The sequence below is a fragment of the Alligator sinensis genome, unplaced genomic scaffold (genome assembly GCF_000455745.1).
Source record: "Alligator sinensis unplaced genomic scaffold, ASM45574v1 scaffold188_1, whole genome shotgun sequence".
NCBI classification, from domain to species: Eukaryota; Metazoa; Chordata; order Crocodylia; family Alligatoridae; genus Alligator; species Alligator sinensis.
This window is the reverse complement of record NW_005841903.1, coordinates 220,106-244,326: the sequence shown is the minus strand read 5'-3', so window position 1 is coordinate 244,326 and position 24,221 is coordinate 220,106. Positions and strand designations below refer to the sequence as shown.

The 24,221-nt window shown below is 41.1% G+C and overlaps 1 protein-coding gene across 1 annotated transcript in view; it reads left to right on the top strand.

Annotated features, from left to right (window-relative positions):
• The window catches only part of RET (ret proto-oncogene), a 90,495-nt gene extending 69,652 nt beyond the window's left edge, over positions 1-20,843 (top strand). Inside the window, exons 14-20 of the mRNA XM_006018488.2 lie at positions 2,784-2,998; positions 3,126-3,248; positions 5,365-5,435; positions 10,533-10,670; positions 15,034-15,133; positions 18,192-18,339; positions 20,246-20,843. Coding sequence (XP_006018550.1) covers positions 2,784-2,998; positions 3,126-3,248; positions 5,365-5,435; positions 10,533-10,670; positions 15,034-15,133; positions 18,192-18,339; positions 20,246-20,403 — 953 coding nt within the window. The 3' untranslated portion in view covers positions 20,404-20,843. The remainder of the gene's footprint in view (positions 1-2,783; positions 2,999-3,125; positions 3,249-5,364; positions 5,436-10,532; positions 10,671-15,033; positions 15,134-18,191; positions 18,340-20,245) is intronic.
• The last annotated feature ends 3,378 nt before the right edge of the window (positions 20,844-24,221 follow it).

Below are 24,221 nucleotides of genomic sequence, written 5' to 3'. Positions count from 1 at the left end.
GTATTTGAGCTTGATCCCCATACAAGGTGGAGAGGAGCAGCCAGCAAATGGTGTGCGGTCTTGGGTCACCAGCCTAAGCTCCACACTCCTCAGCCCCCTGTGCAGCCCACTGGTAGGAGCTGCCCCCTGCTTCCCCAGTAGGGGCAGGGAGCTCTGTGGCTAGCTGGAATGGCTGGCTGTCATGCAGGCAGCCAGCAATGTCAGTTACCAGGGATTTAGAACCTCTGCCCCCAGCAGGAGGGAACTATGGATGGGCTCCTCAATCGCTCCTTGCAGCACCACTCTCACCAGACCTGTGCCAACCCAATTGCCAGACAGCCCCACTTGCAGTCTGCTCTGGCCTCCTCCAGCCTCAAGCCAAAGGTGCTGGCTATGCTGGGAGCTCTCATAGGAGGCCCCACCCCCTGCCCCAGCCAGCCCTTTCCCACCATCCATAATTTATTGAAACAAGTGAGAGTCTATAGTCTTCATTTTTTTATGTCATTTAACTTCAGTTAAATAGAAATGCTTTTAAATAACTAACCATTACATGAAAACTCCCATGCCCCATGTCCATGTTTTTCCAACTTCTAGCTTGTTGTTCTGTTCTGCTTCGCCTCCAGGCATCCTGCTCCTCCTTCCCCCAACAGAGCAGGGAGAGCCTAGGCTCAAATATACCCCTACTTACCAGCCTGGTGGGTCTGAGCAGTGCTCTTTAGAAAGGGTGGTAACCCTTAATGTTCTATTTGTGGTAACCGTAACACCAGCTAACATTCCTTACAATTACCACTTGCAACTGGAGCATGTAATCTCATCCTTATTGGAAGGAGGAAGGGCAGTTGGGCAAAAGCAAGGTAAGAACTTGTAACAGTGTAGTGGAGACATCCTTGAAGTCAAAATAAACAATAGTAGGAGTGAGGTGAGTATACTATGCTCAGAACGGACACTTCACCCCACCTGTCTGATCTCACTTGCGTGCTTCAAATCCAGAGTCAACCTATTGATGCTGTCTCAGGGGTCCCCTATGCAACTGCTCTCAAGATTGTGCTTGAAAGAGGCTGCTGGAGGCAGGCCTGCAACAGCCTCACCAGTGCATTTCTAGGTTTGGAGCATGCAGACAGGACTAAGGTGTCTGGGGCCTGCTGGGTGTTAACATACTCTGGAATTCCTACTGCAGTGCAATAATAAACAACCTATTTCAGTGAGGGCAATAACCACACAAGGGTTGGTTTCCACATGCAATTCATTGTTGCTAAAACCTTTCAGGGCAGCTCTTTCAGTGAAGTTTTATAGAAGATGAAAGTATGTGAAAGCTCAGAACTGTTAGGAATGGATTCACAGTTTGTTCTCTGGCCCTAAATACAGACAGTCAAAAAGCCTGAGGCGGAATCAATTCAATCTTTGCAGGCTAGTCTAATCTGTGTAGATTGAACTAATTAGCAAGTGAACAGACATTTACTTTTGATCCTGGAAATGCAGCCACATGCCTGCAGTGGCTCAGGCCAGAAGCCAGCGGGTACTAGAATATAGGGTTGTGCGAAACAGCACCATTTTGTTTTGACTTCCATTTTTCCATTTCAATGGGACAGCGTTTTGTTTTGAGTTTCGTTTCAAAAGCACTCTTCCGTTTTGTTTTGTCAAAACTGTTTTGCTGTTTTGACACTGTTTCGATGTTTTGCCCATAGGCTAAAATGGGGAAGCACACAGCTGCAAATAACTTTGTCATTTCTTGCCTGATTTGGATGAAACTTGCAGGGATGGTAGCCCCTTCTACGGCCATGAAGCTTGCCAAGTTTCAAGGAGATAGGTGCAGGGGTTTCTGTGAAACTGTACCTCAAACTGTTCCAAGCAAAACTTGTATCACTTGTAAGTGTGAAGGCACAGAGAAAGCTCAGTTCAAACAATACCTTTTATGCTGTTTTTCTGTCCCTCCCCCAGAGCACTGGGATTGGAAATGACCTCAGGGGAGGATCACAGTTACTTGCAGGCTACACATGTCAATATCAGAGCAGTTCTTCCCCCCTCTTTCCCCTCCCTGTCCTTAGTTTCTCTTTAGCTGCAAGCAAGCTCAGCTTCAAAACTCGAAACATTTTGAAACTTTCAAAACATTTTGACTGTCCTCATTTTGTTTTGAGCCTGTTTCAAAGCCTTTCATTTCATTTTGATTTCACTGTTTTGAGCTCAAAACCTGTCAAAACAGCGTTGAAATGAAACAGCCAGTGAAATTTTGCACAGCCCTACTAGAATATGTCTCCCTGCTCCGCTGGAGCAGATAGCTTGGGCCACGGCTAACCTACTGCCCCTGCAAGGGGAGGTTTGCAATGGAGGTGCAAAACACCATGGAATGCTGGGGGACTGTGCGCTAACTTGAATCTGGAGGGGATCTGGGACAGAAGTTTAATAAACAGATTTAACTGAAATTAGTTCAGTCTGATACTACATGTTTTGATCCAGGTTTATCTTAAAGTGTTTTGGTCATTCTGAAAGCGATTTATGCGCACTGAACTTCTGTTATGTTAGAGATTTGGACAGGTTTCCGAACTCTTATACTGGCTTATGTGTAATTTCTGTTTCTAGCCCAAAGTATCTTTTGGGTTCCTACTACAACATAGGACCTGAAATACAAGGATAGCTTACCCAGTCGCCCCCTCTCCCACCATCACTGTTGATTCATATGCACCTCTACAGGATATTGTGGCCAAGAACTGTAGCAAAACAACTTGTGATATTAACCAAAAAAATAGACTTCCTTGCAAGTAGATCAGACCAGTCATAGTGATTTTATTTCCCTTTCTGTCCCTCAGGACCACTGTATTTAATTGTGGAATATGCAAAGTATGGCTCGTTACGCAGTTTTCTCAGGGAAAGTCGGAAAGTGGGACCTAGCTACGTAGGCAGCGATGGCAACAGAAATTCAAGCTACTTGGACAACCCAGATGAGAGAGCCTTAACAATGGGAGACCTCATCTCATTTGCATGGCAGATATCTCGAGGAATGCAGTACCTTGCAGAAATGAAGGTGCAGAGTTATAGCAATGAATTTAGCGTGTCGCTGTGATAGCCACAAATATATTAGTAGTAGATTTTTCTCCATGCTTTTTTTCCCCAATGGAGCAATAACCATGATGTTGGGTTTCTTTTAAAAGCTTGTTCATCGGGATTTAGCAGCCAGAAATGTGCTGGTCGCAGAAGGACGCAAAATGAAGATTTCTGATTTTGGCTTATCTCGAGATGTTTATGAAGAGGATTCTTATGTCAAAAGAAGCAAGGTACCACACATGTCTAGTAGTGTAACTAATGTGGGGTAACTGAGGCAGCAGCCCTATGCCCTGTTTTGGAGGATGGTGGTGGTGCAAAAACAGCAGCCACCAGAGCTGCTTGGCAGGCTGCACGCTACTGCCAGCAGCCATCATTCCCCTGTGTACCATCACTTCCCAGGATGCAGAGCTGCCTTGTTAGGCCTCTGAATGTTATCTCTGTTGCTGGGATTATTACTTCATCAATGGAGTGAGTTCACATGAAAATGCGTGAGCCAAGGCACAACTACTTCGCATAAAGAAGCGTGGAACAAAGGGTGAAGATTAAACAAAATGAGTGTATGCCCTGGGGCCAAAATTAAGCACCTAGACAGATAAAGACAGTGCTTTTATTATCAGGGGGAATATTTATTTGTGTTTCTTCTTCTCACATGCAGTTACAACTGTAGTGTACTCTTATGCCCTATCTCTGTCCATCTGTAATGCAGTAACACATCTGCTTAGAGCATGGGTAAAAGTTACCATATAGATTTCTATATGAGCAGTCTACATCCTGGGGGGTGGGTTAAAACCCTGGACTGTTTCTAGAAAGCATATTTCCATGCATTCTGTAACCTGAGTTTGTCTTGATCCTTTTATTATGGGTATGATTTTCACACAGAAATAGTGCACACTATATTAATGATATTGAAAAATATAATAAAAGATGGTCCTATTTTATTTTAATTTTTTTAGCTAGTCATTTTGTATGGCTGTTAGTTTGTAGGCTACTTAGTGTTTCATATGGCTGTTCCTCACATGCATCTAAATTCATCTTGCTACTTTATCTAAATAAGACATTATTTTCTCTTCACCCTTTTATAACTGTCAAGCTAACAAAACAATATGTAGAAAGATCTGATCATCCTTTAAATCAGAGTGCGTTCTGAGTCTGAATGCTCCAAATGTGGAATGTCAGTCCAGATCCTAATTTCAGAAGAATTGTTCTCCTTCTGGTGTGGATGAGGCTCATAAGTACTCTGAAACATACAAAATCCTAATCTAGTGCCAGAGGTTGGGCTCATCTCTGATACAGAAAATAGACATAATAGGATGGCTACAGATGTAGAATGCCACATAATCTTTAAAGCAATTCTGTTTTGCCCATCGCAGTAAATTATAATTAACTGTCCAGAAATAGCCTAGTTTGCTTATGGCGCTTGTGGCAGTATTCAGCATATGGTAACATTTCATCAGTAGGGCAGTGCAAAGGAAATTTGATGGAGAGCTGCTCCTGTAGTATTAGGACAGTTTCTCTCATTGTTGAACCATATCACTGCTTTCCCTAAATACAAGTACTTTTGCATGCCAAAACAATGGAATCTAGTTGTTAGCTATTCTTGTAACAGATATGGTCATTAACAATTAGCAAACCTAATTCTGCTTTCTGTGAAGTTGCCTGCATACATACAACTGATTTTGGGGCTTTTGCATATAAATTTGAAGTTAGATGGAAGTTCAGACTGTGAAGGTCAGCACAGCCAATAATTCAATTCAGTGTGAATATACTGCTAGTACAAAGTCTCACACATGAGAATTTCAGATTTGGATTTCCCCAGATATTTAGATACAGAAGTGACCATGGACAAAGCCCTTTGATAATATCACCTGTGGCATTTCTTATACAGCATGAGATGCTGCTGTACTGAGAGAGGCCATGACGGCTCTGCAAGTATTAGCTCCTGAAATAGGGGCAGAATAGCCTCATTGGCACAGTGATGCTCATGCCATTAAGCTTTGCTAATATGACTGTACTGCTCCCAGTTTGCTAACTTTTTGTGCACATGTATAGACATCTAGGTTAACTAAATTTGCCATGTAAATCATCTGAACATTATTCTTTATTAACCATGTGAGTCTCTTCGGAATCTGGACCTCCTGTGAATGCATGGAAAAGTTCAGCAATGATTAGAAAGAGGTTTTAAGCTGTGTCCTGTAACCTGTTGTGTTCATTTAATGAAATATCATGTTGTTCAGTCCACCATGCTTGCACATTGGCAGTACAGTTCAATAAATAATCTTTTATCATTCCAAAGGTAAAAGAACATTTTCTCATTCAGTAATTTTGTTGCTGCTGTTTTTCTCTTAGGGTCGGATACCTGTCAAATGGATGGCAATAGAATCTCTGTTTGATCATATCTATACAACACAAAGCGATGTGTGAGTCCAAATTGTGTTCATTATAGATTCCATGTTTATAGAATTTAATAAACTACTGTAGTATTCTTACCAGTTATAGTATATATGACAAAAACAAACAAAAATCAGAGACCAAATGTTAACTGTACTAGTGGTGGTGAAGTATACAAAACTTTTGAAGTTGTGGGCTATCCATTAAATACAAGACTAAGATCCTGGTCCTCAGAGGTTTTGAGGTGTGTAACTCCCATCAAAATCAATGACTTTGGGGCCAAATTCACATTCAACATCTAACCTTTCAGACTTGGGGGCCTAAATCAGTAATACCATCAGGTTGATGCCCTTTGATATTATAGTCCTAGGTGAAATGAGATTTAGTGGACATAGTTCTTTTTGTAGTTGCCAAGTGTCTACATCCTAGAACCTAAGTCTGTGGGCTCAGTGACAGGACTAGGGATTTAGAGCCTCTGCTCCTATTCAAACAATCAAGCCAGTGCAAAAACCCCAACATTATTGAAAGCAGGATTAGACTCTTTGTGAGCAGCCTCTTCCACTTCCCTGCCTGTACTCTGGTCTGCCACAGCTGGACCTGAGCTGGGACACACAGTGCACAGACTCTTCCACCTCCCTGCCTGGCTCCCTGTTGGCTCTGCGCAGTCCTGGCACCGTGGCTGCCAGCAGCTGGGCCAACATGGGCTGAGGTGTGATGCAGCATGCTTAGTAGCCATCCTACCTGCCCACCATGATGAGCTGCTGTCCTCGTGCTGCACTGGGAAAGTTGGGGGCAGCTGCCTGAGGCTGAGCCCCCCGTGGCCAGCACAGACTCACCTCTTAGTGGTACCACAGCAGCAGCAGCAGCTCATCACAGCAGGTGGGCAGGTGGGATGGCTGCTCACTGCACCACATTGAATCTTGTCTTGTTTGGGCTTAACAGCCACAGTGCCACAACTGAGCAGGCAGCGCCAAGAGGAAGCCAGGCAATGGTGTGGATGCGGGGTGGGGGGAGGCGGGTGGAGGAGTCTGCACGCTGAGCGGCCCAGCCCCAGCTGTGGCAGAGTGGAGCGGAGCAGGGACAGCCCTTCCTTCTCAGGCTTCCAGTGGCAGTCGGTGGGCCAGATGGGATCAATTGGTGGGCCTAATATGGCCCGCAGGCTGTATTTTGCCCACCCCTGGTCTATAACATTGAAGACAAGAACAGTGTCCAGTTATTCTTAAGAGATGTGCGGAGCACATCATGTTACGTCCCTGTCATGATGAAGTTAGATGATCTCCAGTGTGTTCATACTGTGTTCTAGTTGTCTGGGAGAAAATCAGACAGCATATGGAGAATCTATCCTGTGTGATGCAAAAAGGAGATACCCAACAGAGAAGAAAAGGAGTTCCTAGTGTGAGACACTCCTGCTTTGGATGTTAGTGTTACACATGCAACCAAAAAATATCTCCTGTTTCAACTGCTGAGCCAACCACAAACATCTGTCTTTTGTTGGGGTCTCCAAGATCAACCCTTCTCAGGAACCAAGCTCCTCAAGGGAGAATCTCCTCGTCCTTATGGGCACTGGCTGAAGTGCTATTTTGTCACATGATTGGCTGGTGAAAGCACTCTACAGCTGTGCACTGACAAAAATGCGCAACTGCAAAGTACTTTTAAAAATGTGCAACAAATTAACCCTCATTACATGAGGGTTCAGATGAAGGTGCTGCAAAGCAGAGTGCCTTCATTAACTTCTGTCAATGCACACTGGGAGCAGGGCTGGGCTGAAGCAGCCAAGCCCCATTCCCAGTGCTGTCTTCAGGATGGGAAGGGAGGGAAGTGAGTTCTGGCTAGGATTTGCCCAGCCTGGGATGGGGGTTGATTGGAGCCTCCCCTGCAAGGTGAAAGGCTCTAATTCCCATTCCCTTCCCCCCCAATCCAGCGGAGGCTGGGCAAACCCCAGGATGGATCTCCCTCTCCTGCCTTCCCCCCCCACCCATACTGAGACAGCACCAGAGCTGGGGGGGGTGGGGAGGGAGGAGGGGGGAGGGCTAGAAGAGACTGCAGACATGCAGCCTCTCTTGTTGGATTGACTCCAAAGTGAAACTTGATCCTTCATCCTCTTGATCCAACAGAGAATGTCTGTGGGGTTGGGAGGGTTGGTTTATCTCATGGCATTTTCTGTGAAGCGCCATGAGTTAGACTGGGGAGTTGCATGTCTGTCAGCACCCTGTGTGGGCTGCAATCCCCTGATATTGACCAGACTAAGCAGGCCTGACTTTGGCTCAGACTATGCTATTCTATTACCTTAGGGAGCAATGACAGTGCTAACTTGAGACAGGACAGACACCTTAAATTAAAAAATAAATTATTTTGAACAAAAGCAGTCTTGGAAAACAGACATTAAACCTGTAAACCCATCAAGTCATATACCTTCTTTACTCTAAGGTTTGATTTATTTTTATTGAACTATTTTTGACAAAAAAAGTTTTCATCACAGTTTAAAATAAGCCCATCAAAAATATGTACCCATTTTAATGAAACTTTGTTTATTAAAAAAGGTTTTTTTTTAATGATGTCCTCTGACAACACTTTCAGAAAGGAATACTTTGACTCTGTTTTTTATAATTACTTTTTTGTAAACAAAATTCATATTTGCATTTTTAAAGGTTAAAGGCCAAAATTAAGAACAAGATGCTCTAATTATATAGAAATAAAATATTTTGATTGACCAAAATAATTTTTCATTTTATTTCACAAAAAAATCATTTTTATATTTGTATTTCCATTTCATAAAAGATAAAAATGAAATTATGGGATTTTCTCAGAAAATTCAGTTCTCATCCAGCCCTTATTATTTGCTGGATTTGATAAATGATCCAGTATTTCAGTTTTTTTTACAAAACATCTTTCTGTGTCAGTCTATTCTCTGACAACTGACACCCTTGTTTAGAGTTCTTTTAATCTTTGCATTCTCAGCTGTGGTAGTGTCTTTCTGTCCTTTTAGTTTGTGGAAATTGTATTAAATCACCCTAAAGTATACAGTGATTTTGTTTCACTGATGAGATGACCAGGTATTCATGGTATTACTAAATATCAGTATCCCTAGATTATTACATAGCAGCTCCTTAACCTTTATAACTTCTCCAGAATTCCAGAATAGAGTTGAGACACATGTACAGGTTGTTATTGCAGTAGCAGTTTCTTGGACTTGAAGTCCAACACTCGCAAACTGAAGAAGGAAAGGGTTACTTTTGGGGAGAACTGTGAGGTTTGTTTTATATATTTACCTACTTTATGGCAAACGTAATCAAAAATACTAAATTCATTCCAAAATGTTGGATTAACCTCAGTAATTCTATATTTCTTTTTCTCCAGCTTCTTCCTCTTAAGATGTTTGTATATAGTTAGCAATTGGCATTGCTCTAATAGAAGTACAGCTTGTCAGTTTTGATAATTTTTTTCCAATCCCATTACAAAACCCATTTCACTTCATAGGTTGGAACCTAGACAAATGCAGTGTCAGCCCACAGTCATCTTGTGTGTATTTTTCTTTCCATCTCTGAGGGCTTTTTATTCATCCACAAAGATCATACAATGGAAAATCTATCCTCCCCTCCCCAACCTAGTTAATTGTCACAATTACAAAAATAAAGTCCAATATCTGAACATTTGCCAAAGAAGTGGAGCTAATGGAGGGACTACTAACAAGTTACACCCTATTACAGTGTGTTGGAAAAATTCACCTTTAACAAAGGACAATTTTGAAAATAAAGCCTAGTAATACCACATATCCTGTTTGGATTAATCACATAGGGAATTATTCCCTGATGGGGCCCAAAAAAGGATTGCATGAATAAGAAGCATAAGGGAAGAATAGAAGGAATTAATAAAGTGCAGTGGAATGTTAGTAATATGCATTAGCTTTTCAGAACAGACAGACTGTTGAAAAATGAATTTACAGAATATTAGCATAAGAAAAAATCTGTTTAAGTATCATCTAGGCCTGCACAAGACTAGTCATTTATTCTGTCTTGAACACACTGTGTGTACAACCATTTTAAAGTTTTCATGGGTCCTGGCTCTGAGAATGTCACTTCTCTTGTTAAAACAAAAACCTTAAAGAATTATGAGGAGATGAGTGAAAGACAGTCATATAGAGGACTGTCTATGCTAAAATTCTGAAATGGGATTTTCAAAGGTGCCTAAGGGAATTAGACACCTATCACAGACATGTTGTGGATCTGTAACTCCTCTTAGGTCCCCTTCAAATGTGAAGCTTTCACAAAAATTAAACAACAGCTAGAAAACAAGTGGGCATTTGTTGCAATTTTTGTTATTTTGCTCAGCAGGGCATCCCATCAAGCTTATACAATGAATGGAAACAAGTGATTTTGGCTGTTTTCCCAGACCTGTCATTGTGAACATTCAGATTCTGAGGGGAGTTTAAATAGGGTCTAGATTAGATTATTATTACCTGTCCCTATCTTTCTGATATAAGGGAAAAGCCTCAAGCCTTTTATGCATTTGTTTGTATCATGGTATTTGTGTCATTACTCTTCAAAAAAAAAAAAAAGGTAGAAGAAAATTTTTTACATTTCCTATTTTTATCATAACTTCAGTTGTTTATTGTGTATTTCAAATTTCCTAAAGAACTGACCAGTTCTACTTTCTACCAGCAGTACTTCTGCTTTTACGTTCCTGATTAAATAAATTCATGCAAATAGGCCTACTGGAATTTTATTGAGGTGAATTATATGACATTAAAGTGCAACTGAGAAGGATGAGCCCATAGTTGAGGATGAGATACTGAACTCAGACTAAGGAGATACTCATTAAGCTTCCAAATTTACCAGTTTCCTAGACAGCCTTGGCAAGTTACTTTTATCTCTGAGTGCTTTAGTTCCCAATCTACTTCTTGTATAATGTGTCACCTTCTCCTACCTCTAGTTTGTCTTTTTTCTTCAATGTTTTAAATTTTGAGGAAGGCCGACTTCTTGCTATATGCTCAGTACCTAACAAAATGAGGCTTTGGACTTGGTTGGGATCTCAAAACAATACAGTAACGGATGCTTGTTGGTTAAGGGGCCATGCTATCCTCTTAAACTCTAGCGGTCCATGTGAGTGATTATTTCTTTTTTTCTCAGATGGTCATTTGGAGTTCTGCTCTGGGAGATTGTAACCCTGGGAGGTAATCCCTATCCAGGTATTGCTCCCGAAAGACTCTTTAACCTCCTAAAAACAGGCTATAGAATGGAGAGACCAGAAAACTGCAGTGAAGAAATGTAAGTAGATCTTACTTGGGCACGTTGATAGAAATGTCTCTGGAAGTAAGGTTGTTTAAATAACAGCCATCTCCAGCATAACTTTTACGATACATGCAGATATTCACCCCACTTGGTCTACAATCACCCTGCTTACTTTAAACTAGGTGATCATAGGTTGGGAGTGATGTGTGCCAATGTTTGTTGGTTCCAAGAGCCATTCTGCAAGCCTGGTTTAAGTAACTCAGGGTGGGGAAAGGGGCAGACAGGATGAGGGGGGCTAGTGGGTCCATGGGGTGGGGGTTCGGATTGTGGAGAGGGGCTGGTGAGTCCATGGGGGTGGTGGTGGGTCTATTGGGGGTGTTGTCCATCCAGCGGTGGTGGGGATTAGGAGGATAAAAATAGCCTAGTCAGAGATTGGGGGGGGCAGGAGTAGAAAGAGAGTAGCCCCAGACTGAAGCATGCAGCTTGGCTTTTCTAGACCCAGCTGCACTCCCAACATGTGCAAACATTCACTAGATCAGCCATTCTTTTCCAATTTTAACCTCCCTGAACTTCTGCAGAAATCGACATTAAGATCAACCTCAACATAGTTAAGTCCATCTAAGTGTAACATCTGCACATGGGTAACTCAGGGGACAGAGTAGTAAAAGTAAGGAAATTGATCTAATAAACAGGCAGAAAAGTGGGATGAGGTTACATATGTAAGGAGGATGAAAAGAATTACAATACAAGTGCCTGCAGCTATTCCCAAAATGCTTGCAGGAAACTGACTAATGTACTCTCCAGGCAAAAGAAAAAACATTACTTGAATATTCAAAAGTGGAGGGAGGAGAAATGTAATATAGTGATGCTTGAACTCTTCAAGATATAGTCTGAACACTTTCAAATCCTGGAAACTTGGGGCATTTATACACATGCTCTGGGAGTGGGTTGGGGTGAGTAGAGGGCATGCTTTAAATAGAGTGGCTCTGAGAGTCGCTGTAATTAAAGTGCCTGGAGTATCTTGTTTTTTGGTGTCCCCATGCTGAAAAATGGTGGCGGGGGTGTTTTAACTAAAGCTCATTGAATGAGCTTTAATTAAAGCACCCCGCTGCCATTTTTCAGCACAGAGACGCTGATACACAAGATGCTGGAGTCTACAGGAGCATGGTAATTACCATGCTCCAACAGACTCAGTTAAATGAGTCTGCTCTGACGCGCTGTAAATACAGCACGTCAGAGCATTCTTGCTGCTTGTGTATAGGCATCCTTGTTGGTTTTCTGAAAATTAGAAGTTTTATTTTCTGGGCTCTGTCTGCTCATTACATATAGATTGTTAGGTGTCAGACCTTCCTGACAGTACACAGGATAGATTCTCTGGAGAGAAATAGCCCTGTAGAGGAGATATCTGGATCTAAAAGTCAATATGGCTGTTGTCAAATCATGAGGTCTTTGTGTAAACCAAGCTAGTTTCTCTCTGACTGCCAGACAACTCATGTTGTATCATTCACCTAGGCTAGGGACAGACATTCAAAAAGCCTGAGCCTGAATTGATTCAATCTTTGCAGGTTAGTCTAACCTGCAGAGATTGAGCCGGTTTGCAGTTGGATAGACATTTGCTTTTTATTCTGGAAATCAGACCAGTAGCCCGGGTGAGCTAGAGCAGCCCTTTTCTTCCACAGCGAAGCTGAGTTGAGGGGGGTGGGAGGGAAGGCGGGCATGGTCAGGCCCCAGCAGGCCTGAGTAAGACTGAGGAGGGGTTTAAACCCCAACCTTGGCCTGCAGGGTTCAGAGGGTGGAGGAAGAGGGAGCGTGGCCAGATCACTGTGGCAGGAGAGGAGGAGGAGGGGAGAGCTCTGCCCATCCCAGCAGCTCCTTCACAGCCAGGAACAATCCCAGCATACAGCACTGCCCAGCCCCAGAGGGGAACTCTTCCCCCTCCTCCCTCTCCCCCATTGCTGCAGGGGTGGGGAGGGGGGCTCTGTGCGAGGCTTGCAGGCCCCAGAAGGGAACTCTTCCCCCCGCTGCTCCTCTCTCTTTCCCCCCGTGGAGCAGGAAGCAGGGGCTCTGTTCAGTGGCGGGAGTGGACTCTTCCCCCTCCTCCTCCTACCCCCATTCACACCACATTGCCATGGGAGGGAGTGGGGTTTCTGTTCAGTGCTGGGGAAGACTCTTCTTTCTCCTCCTCTTCTTCTATCCCCCTTGCCCGTGGGGCAGGGAGAGGTGCCTCTTGGAGGCACCGCAGGGGCTGGTGGGTCCACAGCAGCCTGTGTGGTGGGCAGCTGCCAGGCTCTGGGCCTGCTGGTGCCTCCAAACTGGCCTAGCTAGCAGCTGCTGGTTGCATGCTGGGCCGGACCAGGCTGCGCTCTGTGGCAGGGCTCAGTGTCCCTGCCACTGAGCTGCAGCTGCCGGGGGTGGCCCTCCCCTGCAGCCCGGCCTGGCCAGGCCGTGTAGCTGCACTGGCCAGGGCTGGGCAATGCCAGTCTGAGCTGCAGGGGTGGGGCCACCCCCAGCAGCTGCGGCTCAGTGACAGCCACTCCCCACAACCTGGCCGGTCTGGGCTTGGCAGGACCACACATAACGACAGGCACTCTCTGCGCCCCAGCTTGGCTGGGCCAGGGAGCACCTCACAGAGCCACCCCCCTTCTAGCCCTGTGGCTGTGAGGGACAGGGGGAGGAGGATGAGGGGGAAGAGTGCTCCCTAGCACTGAACAGAGTCCCCCTCCCTACCCCACAGGGGGAAGAGTGCCCCTCCAGGGGCCGGGCAGCCTTGCAGAGCCCCCCTCCCTGCTCTCTGCGCCCCAGCTTGGCTGGGCCAGGGAGCACCTCACAGAGCCACCCCCCTTCTAGCCCTGTGGCTGTGAGGGACAGGGGGAGGAGGATGAGGGGGAAGAGTGCTCCCTAGCACTGAACAGAGTCCCCCTCCCTACCCCACAGGGGGAAGAGTGCCCCTCCAGGGGCCGGGCAGCCTTGCAGAGCCCCCCTCCCTGCTCCACAGCAGTGAGGGGGAGGGGGAGGAATCCCCCTCCAGCACCTCCACACTGGTGGCCCCCCCCCCCCCCCCCCCCCCCGCAGGGGGGAGGAGGAGGTGGAAGAAGCATCCCTCCCAGCATGGAACAGCATGGCCCCGCCATGGCCTCGTTAAGGTGAAGAATGAATCCCTTCGGGGCCATGCCAGTCAGTGTCTCACTACAGCTGGTCCCTGCTCAAGTTAGAGAGCACAGGGGTGGGGCCAGTCCTGCTCCAGAGCAGAGAGCACAGCCTAGCCCAGAGAGTATGCTGGGATGCTGGAGGACTCTGGTTTAACTTAAACAAGGAAGGGGTCTCACTGCATAAACGAGTTTGAGCCAAATCACTTAAGTCTGACAGTACATTCAACCAGGTTTATCTCAAACCACTTTTGGCCATTTTGAAACTGGTTTATGTGCACCAAATGTCTGTTCTGTTACAGGTTTAAACCTGTTTCTGATCACTTAAACCAGTTTATGTGTAATATCTGACTCTAGCCCTAATGAAAAACAAATAGTTCATTTCCCTGAATGCATCTGAGGATGAGGCACCCTGTTATAAGCTCAAAATATGGATACATTTGGGAAATGATCGCTAGGCTCTGCTTAGTCATAGTCAATGTAGGGTCCTCAGTGACTCATTTTTAACTATGGACATCAAGAAAGACCTCTTCTCCTGGTCTCTTTGAAGGATGTTTAAGCGCACTTGGGAAGTAAAAAACAGTATAACTTGTACAGTCATTTTTTGTTTGGCATGATATAAACAGAATGCCATCAAGATGCAGTGAATTTAGTTGTAATCAGAAGCTAAAAAGTCCAAACATTCTACAGCAAAATGAATATTCAAAATGATTTACACTCCTCCCCTTCAGCAAGCAAGATGCTTTCACTTCAAAATAGCCCCTTCCCCCCAGTTATGCATGTCATGTATTTGTTTTCCCAGCCCCATGATGGTTTTGTTGTAGGTTTGTTTATTTCTTTTCTTCCTTTTACATGGTAAATCTGGGCAGGTTTTGTTTTAAGCTATTAGAGTATACATATATTAAGATAAACTACTTAAACTTTTTTCTATACCTGTTCCAAATTATCAAAACAAGCAGTGGGGAGGTAATGTATCCCACAAGGTTGCAATGCTTAGAAAGATTTCCCCAAACTTTTCTGTCATCTTATTTAATCTTTAATGTATTACATTCCAAAGAAGCAACATAAAAAAACAAACAGTGTAGGTTATGAAGCATTCAAAATGAAGCAGTCAAAAGTTAGGAAATTCCAGGAATACAGTTGCTTGTTAAACCGTAATTCTGTCCCCTCCTGTTTCTGTCTTGCATTCTGAATGAGGCTATTTCCTAGAGGGACAACATAATTAAGAACTGTATTATAATACATACATACAGGTATAATCTGATGTTGCGCTGCTGGAAACAGGAACCAGATAAGAGGCCAACATTTGCTGAGATCAGCAAGGAATTGGAGAAAATGATGGTGAAGAGTAGGGTAAGTCTTTTGCAATCAGAGTTTTCAAAAGTTAATAAAAACTAGTTGACAGATTTTTCTCATGTATAGAGAAATACAGGGTAAGGGTTTGATCAGAAGGGTTCCAATTTTAATTAGGATTTTAGGTATCTACAAACATGGTTTGCGCTAGGTAGCATGTAACTTTGGTTAAAGTAGTTCAGTTTTAAATGATGTAGTGAATGTCAAGTCTTAAATGTGTACAATAGATGTTTTTTTTAATCTGTGTAGTTTCCTTAATAATTTTTAGGTACCTCTTGGTAACAATGTAGAGTTAATATAAACTGCTCTACTGAATAATCCAGAAGTTGGAAGCAAAATAAATAAAATAAACTGTGTGAATGAACAGAACGTTGTCAAGTAGGCTCCCTATAGGCCAGAAAATGTGGCAGTGGCAATTTAATACTGCATCTTTTCCCTGCTGGAAAATTCCCAAACCCCTTGCAGTCAGAAGCGGGGCTGGGCTATGCCCCCTTCAGCTTGTGCAGCCAAGTCAGGGCCAGGTCACACCCCCATCCTCCTGCCTGGCTGTATAAGGGCTAGGTTGGTCCCTCCCCTGCTGCTCTTCACAAGATTTGGCCCCACTACTCCTGCTGGGTTGGGCACATGGGCCAGATCTGACCTGCAGATGGGCATAGGATAAAAAGCTTGAGCACCACTGATGCAAGGTTTCATTCTGACAGTGGATATCTTAAGGTCCTGATAATAGTAACAAAATATTAAAACTAGTGGTTTTTACAGTCTAACCTACTTTAAAACTATGAGAATCCCATAGAGATTTTCTTGGAAATTCAAAGGATTGCAAATTCAAGGATTTCTGGTTGATAGCGGTGTCTTTACACAGCCACAGCTTTCATCTTATGAAGGACTAAGCTCTATGGTCCTAAATCAGGAAAACGTATACATTTATTTGATTCTAGATCTGTGTAGTCCCTAAATATCTTGAATGATAGATGCCATAATGCACAATACACACACCTGTAGCTTTGTCTACCCAATACCCCTGCACACACATTTGACTGGACTTGGACATGGAAATTATGTACGTTCAAATCATTGGTGTGTGCTGGACCAGAGACATGTAGAGATGAGTGAATGGGACATGCACACAAAAGTGGAGGCTGAGGTCTAAAAATAAAGCAGTATGGATACATGTATCTATATATAAAAGCAGTGTTATACAAAAACAGTAATGTTTTCACTACCTCTGGTAGCTTTATTGTTACAGATCTAACACACAGTACCTATATAAACAGATTTCGGGCTTAAGGATGTGCTACTGTCAATAAAGCTGCTGCCACATTTATCTAAGTAAAAAGAAAGAAACAATTTATGTTGAAAACAAATGAATAGAAAATAATTATTTTCAAAATTAAAAAGACTATTTTGAGAGAGAGATGCATTTAATAAAATATATTTAAACGTAATTATTAAATATATTTGACAGCCACTAATTTATATCTGCTGCATATGTTGCAAACAGACTATCTGCAATATGTAGTCAATACAGTTGGTCTAATAAAAGATATCACATCTACCAAAGAACCTTGCCTGCCTAGTGAAAGAATAGTAATACAAAATTGGATAATATTCCTAAAGAGAGTGTGTATAAATGGATTTCTTGGTTTGCTGGATGAGCAGAAATTGGGGAGGGGGAATCTATTTGGGGTTCATGATCTGAGACGACTATTTTTAATTTTTGCTTCTTAAAATGGTAATTATTTTGAGTTAAACTAAATGTTATGTTTCATCCATCACAGAACATTCCATTTAATTTTGCACTTTGGGAATTCATCTTTTAAAAAAAATTGAATTATAGTAATTTTCAAAATAAAATACCATTTTGAAATGAAAAATCAAGATGTTTCATTTAGAAAAAGTAGAAGGAAAGCATTCCAACTTCATATTTTTTAAGCATTTTTCATCAGTTGCAAACAATTTATACAATTGGCAGGATTTATAAGTTGTTTTGGTTGACCCAAATATTTATTTTTATGTGAAAAAAAAAATCACCCCAAATCTTTTCCATTTCTGTCATCCTATACACAACTATGACATTGCGGCAAAATTATGGGAATGCCTTGCAGGCCTTGTGGAAGCACCATTTTTCTCCATTTACATCTCAAGGAAAAGTGAGAATAAACAGTACATGTCTCTAAAGCTTTGAATGCTGTCTTAACTTACTGGCAAGTATAGTTAAACATAAGGGCATAAGAAGTGCCAGAGTGCATCAGAGCAGTGCTCTGTCTAGCTTAGTATCGTGTTTCGGACAGAGGGTAGCAGCAGAGAGAGAGAGAGAATATGAATGGGGCATGTTTTGAGTGATCCATCTCATCATACTTTCCCTGATATCTACCATCGATTTAGGGATGTCAGAGGATATGTACGTTCACTGCGCTGTTTAATAACTCTCAATGGACCAGTTCTCCATGAATTTATCTAAACCCTTTTTGACCCTGGTTATACAACCTGCTCCTACAACCTTTTGCAGCAACAAGTTTCACAAGTGAACTACACACAGCGTAAAAAAAGTGTTTCCTCTTGTTTGGTTTGAACCTGCTTCCTGATAAATTCAGTGTGTGCCCGTTAGTTCTTGTATTCTGGTACTTGGCAAATAACAGCTCTCTATTTTTAGTTCTCATTTTACCACATCCTGTATGATGTTATTGACCTCTATCATATTCCCCCCTCAGCCTTCTCCTTTCTAAACTGAAGAGTCCTTTTTGGTCTCTCCTGATTGCATCTGCCTCATATATCTAATCATCTTTGTTGCCTCCAAGAGCATATTTCTGTGGAGCACTCAGAGAACATATTTCTGTGGAAGTATATCTGTTGGTTGTGCAAAGATGAGTGTTACCAAAGATAGCACACTTTACAGGAATCAAGAATCTAAGGCAAATGCTGCTGATATTGTCAAAAGGATGCATGTTTAGCCTGTAGTTGGTCAGTTTAGGAACCACTGAAATTTATTTAGCAGCTTTTGCTGAGGAATAACATTGTCAGATATAGTAACCCAGCCTTTTATTCATTTATTTGGTAGGACTACTTAGATCTTGCAGCTTCCACACCCTCTGACTCCTTACTTTATGATGACGGGCTCTCAGAAGAGGAGACTCCCCTCGTGGACTGTAATAATGCTCCCCTCCCTCGAACCCTTCCTTCCACATGGATTGAAAACAAACTCTATGGTAGAATTTCACATGCATTTACTAGATTCTAGCAACACAAAAACGTGATTTTTCTTCTGCACTGTCCTCAGACTCTGTAACCCCATTAGAATGTTTCTTGTCTGAATGAAATCAATCAAAATTTGCTTGGAAAGCTTTTTTATTTGTAACTGTAAAACTTTGCATCAGGACCATACGTTAGTACATTTTACAGCTATGTTTGAAATAAAAATTGAAAAAAAGGATGTGAAAATAAGTAAACTTACCAAATATGTATCATATGATAAAGAGAAAATATGCATCAGGGAAGTACACTCAGGGGATATTTAAATGCTAACAAATGAATATCCAAATACTATACTTTGGGGGGGGGGGGACTTCAAATGCATTGGAGTCTGCATCTCATTTAAGTAACAAATTTGTTCACACATTTCTAAGCATCTTTGAACTCAGTTCAGTAGCAGGACCCAATTTGTTACAGTTTTGTGTTTGTCAAGATGGATTCCCAAATCCCAGCTGCTGTTAACATGCTTTAGCTGCATAAGCTGTGTAATGTATCATGGAATTAGATGAAGTTAAAAAATACAGAAGGCAGTGGAGACTGAGCACATCTGTACAGTCTTTTGAAAATTAAATTGGTGACAGTTGTTATGACAATGCCCTCAACTGTTTTCACATCCTTTGTTTTTATCATGAAAATGTCAGCACTAAACTCTGATTGAATGATGTAGCAAATGTTTATAAAAGGAACGTATGCTTTCGTATTGTGATGGTGAGAGAGACAGTAAAAACGGTTCTTGCCAAAACTCCTATATTTTTGTCTCCTGATTAAATATTCTACGTGCTTTTGGCTATTTACTAATTTCAGAGATTATATTTTTCATTCTTCAATCTGTAAGACTTTTTAAGAAGCTCAAACTTTTCCATTGTTCTGTGTACTTGTAATTCACAAATAGGTTTGGAGTCCATTTTTTCTCTACATATTAAAAGTAATTTTCATAAGTAGGTGTCTCAAGACAGGTTCTTACATAAATTTTGGGTACTTGATGGTCTGTTTTTCAAAAGAGATTGAGCAATCAACAGTTTCCACTGAGGTCAGTGACAGATGCTATATGCTTCACCCTTTTGAAAATCTGACCAGTTATTTAGGTGCCTAAATAAGCAATATCAAGCTTCTGTTTTTGAAAAATTTGTCTCTGTTTTGGTTCTTTCACATATATAGCTGCATCCTTAAGGTGCTAAACAGTTTGGTCCTTGCTCTAGGAAAGCACTCATGAAAAGCTCCATTTGCATCAAAGGGAGTAATCATATGCTTAAACTTATGCACCTGTTTAACAGTGCATTATTGGATGGATTTAACAGCCCCTTATTGGATCCATCCCATTGTGCTCCTGGGCTTTCCTAAAATTAAGCAGATGTAAGTTGGGGAGTCATAATGGTGACATAAATTTCATCCAAAACCTGTCAAAGCCAATGGATAGATATCCATTTACATAAATGGAAATAGTTTTATTGATTTCAATTAACATTAGATCTTGGCCTATGCCTACAAAGGTTTATTACTGCTTGGTGCACTTCCTGTACAGGAAGAACTTCTTCTTGCAAAACAATTTGCTATAATGTTGTCATGGAAATATGAAATTGTGAGAAGTTGAAGGCTTATCAGGTGAAAAAAAATAGCTTTTATTATGCACACACATACAAACACACACTTTTTTAGCAAGGGAGCAGTTTATTTTTTTCAAGGTGCTTGCCTTCAACAGTATTTGTATTTCAGGCATTTGAACACAGTTTATATCAATTTATTTGGGACAAAAACCAGTGGACTGACTTAAAATATTGAAGGGAGTTTTGCCAAGGGCCTTACTGTCTGCACGTGAAGTTATGGTTCTTCAGTGCAGAAAAAATTATCTGTTTTCATTTTTAGGCATGTCATACCCGAACTGGCCTGAGGAGAGCCCCGTTCCACTCACAAGATTCGATGGCACTAACTCTGTGTTTTCAAGATATGCAAATGATAGTGTTTATGCTAACTGGATGGTTTCACCCTCAGCGGCAAAATTTATGGACAAGTTTGATAGTTAAAAATGTCTTGGTGAAAGGTAATGGACTCATGAGGGGAAAAAACTTGCAAAGAATGCAAAGTCTATTGGCTCGTTCTTTGTGTATTTAAAACTGGTTAAACCAACTGATTTCTGGAGTAGCAAACTCTTTTTTTCTTTTTGGTAGTTCTAAAGTGGCGTTATTCATGATGAAGAATATAATAGATGATTTCCCCTTCCACAAGACATATCAAACCAATAAGAGTTGTAGTTCTAGTACTTATTTTTAGCCTGCCATTTTGCAAACAGTCTACTTTGGTAACTGTTTATTGCAAATGGCCATGAACTTCATGCTTACAATAATTTTAGGTCAGCCATCCTATATTGCAATTTTATTGGATGGGAAAATGTTCTTGTACTTGAACTGCTCCTTCTTATGGTGGTGGTGAATAAAAGGCCACTTGATCTAATCAGGAAGCACAAACAGTAGATGTAGGGTGTTGGGGGGTGCGGGTGGGAATTCTTCCAAAATTGAGCTTGGTATAGAATCAAGAGCATCACCATGATTTTGGCATTAATGAAGCCTTTATCTTGGTTTGAAAGCAAATATTAAGTAACTCAGTAGAGAACTTGATATTTAACATCAAAGTCTTGTAAAAATGTATTGTTTTGTCTTAATGAGAAAAGAGTTTGTTTTATTAAGTTTAAACTATTCTTACCTTTAGCACAATGGAAATAAATTTGATATAGGATATATTATATAGACTGATATCAGTCAAGAGTGCTCATTTGACATGATTAATTTCCATTACATCCATTTTACTTGCATTAAATTGTCTCTTGTACATTCATGATTCCTTCCATGAATTCAAAATTTTCTTTACAGTCTACTGAACTGAGTTAAAGCAAATAGATATTGTTTACACTCATGTTCGGTGAGTTGAAGTCCTCCTCTCCATTAAAATCTGATTTTACAGTTCAGTATATTGCCAGAACAGGACATGTTATTGACACAGCTCCACATAAAACTTTAATTTTGCCAGAGTATGAGTAGGCAACATGTGTACATGGCATAGTTTGTCTGATGCTTTTGTTATTAATGGATTAGTTATACCATACAGTCAAAATGTCACCCAGATTTGTTAGGGGTACGTTAAAAATAATTAAAAAAAAAAAGATGTGCTACAACATTGACTTGGTGTTTAGGTGAATGATCTGACTCTTATAGAGCTTGTATGGAAGGCTAGATGGTCAGCACTACTTTTCTGTCTTTTATTTGTAAATTAATACCTGTGGAAGAGATTTTGTTTGTTTGTTTGTTTTTTAAAGATGTTAGAACATAAATCCTGAACGCTTGTTATTATCCTTGTGATGACTATTCTTAAATAATCCAATTATACCAAAGCGTGCTCCTATCTCTTAAATTCCAGCCTGTCTGTTTTCACATGTTGTTTTTGTGTGTCAGCACAATGTGTGTCCATTAAAGTCTGTTATTTAAGAAGCAAATGACTCAGATTGCCAAAAACTTAACCCAGGTCTGCAACAACAAAAAGTATATATGTAAAGCACTATGTTAGAATTTATGCACTGGTTTGTAAAGGAGTATTGTATTTTATTATAACTCAGTTTTGGACAAGCAGTAGCTGTGTGAATTTTTCTTTATGCAAGCTAATAATCACTCTAGGGTACTATGTGCAAAGCATAAAGATGCAGACTTGCATACAAAGAAAGATGTCTGAATTTTAGTTGTGATCTAACAGTTGCTTTTCAAATGGCTCTGAACAGTGTGACCCAACCCTGGTTACGTTGTAAAAATGCACATCAAGTAACTATAAAATAAACTGTATAAAAAAACTAAACCCATTAAATGGGCTTTTTCTTCACTGCCATCAAGAGAAAAATTACACGTGAATGCAGTGAGAACAACAAAAAAGGGAGGTCTACGAGGGAGGTAACAGCTTCAGCTGAAGCTTTCAGAAATGCTTAGCAGGTTTGTCCATACACTCTCTTCCCACAGTTTCAGCTCATCTTTGGGAGTTCTGAATATTTTAATGGTCATAGTCCAGGGGAGCAAGGAGATTTTTCCAAACTAGGAATGCTTTTTCATCAGCTACAGCAAGTGACAGTGTTCCATTGCCACAGATGCTTTATTCCAGTTTCTGATATGACAGACCCTGTGACAAGATCATCACTCTAAGGTAGGTGAGTGTCATTGTAAAAGCTACTGAAATAACTAGCCAATAGAGAAAGTCTAGTGTCGTGGTATTTCAAACTCCGAACAACTTCTGTTGTTAATTCAACAATTTATCCCTGTAGAAAAACATTCACATAATTTAAGTCTGTGGAGATGCAAATATAAATGTAGTATATAATGTACAAATGCAAAGGTAATTAGAGTTTCGCAACACACAATTTCCTTCAGCCTCAAGTAGAACCACTTGATTAATTTGCAATGAACAAATGATACTCTTTCTTGCTCATAGAATGCCTAAGAAAGTAGATCATGGCATTCATGCATGCATTCATTATTTGACAGTTTCTCTTTGTACCCTGTATATTCCTTGTACGTGATTCTCCTAGCACTGGAAAATTGTTTCATTTTGGTTACTTGTGATTAGTAAGACAAATCATATGATGTTATAGTTTGCTGATTGCCCTCAGACATGAATTCAAACAAAATGCAAGAACAACCTAAGTGAATTCATATTTGAGGGAATATTCACAGAAAACTCCTTCCAGCTCTACCAATGTGACAAAAGCAATAGATCATTTAGGCAGTGTATGTTTGAGGTTTGGGGCAAGGGGACCAAGTCTAGACAGGGGTGAAATCCATGATTATATTTACCTGTGATCGCCACATAGAGAGAAGTTTTTAATGTACACTTCTGTGTGCAAACTTTTTATCTTACATGCAATCCTTAGAAAACCCCATTATGTAAATGTATAACAGCTAACAGAAGAGACTGCAGCCATTGCATTCTGTCATATAATTTATACAATATTGAAAATAAACATTTCTACCCATTAAGTCATGAGAAGCCCAATATAGTCGTCCATATTTTTTATGCATAGTATGTGTTGTGTGTGTGTGTGTGTGTGTGTGTGTACACATACATATATATGTGTGTGTGGAGTTATATGCAAACACACATACATGCAGGCAAATAAATACAAAAGCACTTGACAATGTAAAATGTAGGGCACATTGTGGGGCCTGTCTTTTAAAAATAGTATTCCAAATTATGAAGTAAAACTGCTTTTGTATTAATTGCTTGTTATACATTTTTGAGTGAATTGTATTTGAATAATGTAAGCATTGAACTATTGCAAGCTTGAATGTTCTTTAAAAAAAGCTTGATTCAGAATGACCCAACTTGTTGTTTTGTTTTGTTTTCAATACAAAATTTTGGTTCTATTTAAGAGTCTGAAAAGCTGCAGCTCCTAGATAATTTTTGAATCTATTATAGAGGCTATAGTGAAAATAGTAATAAACTTTTATTTAATTTAGCCAGCCACACTAAACTAACTTTGATATTTAAAAAGTGCATTTGACTGAAATGCAGACATTAGCTTTTCAGAGATGCATTACATTGTTGTGAAGTTATTCCAACTCAAAATGGACTTTTCATGCTGCCAGTCAAATGAGTGTGTGGGAAGGTGTGGTGGTGCCTCTATATAGCTTTCTATATATAGTTTCATAGTAGCTAGGGTCAGGAGGGACCTGAACAGATCATCTAGCCTGACCCCCTGCCACAGGCAGGAATGAATGCTGGGTTCACAAGACCCCAGACAGGTGATCATCCAACCTCCTCTTGAATTTGCTCAAGGTAGGGGAAAGGACCACTTCCCTGGGAAGTTGGT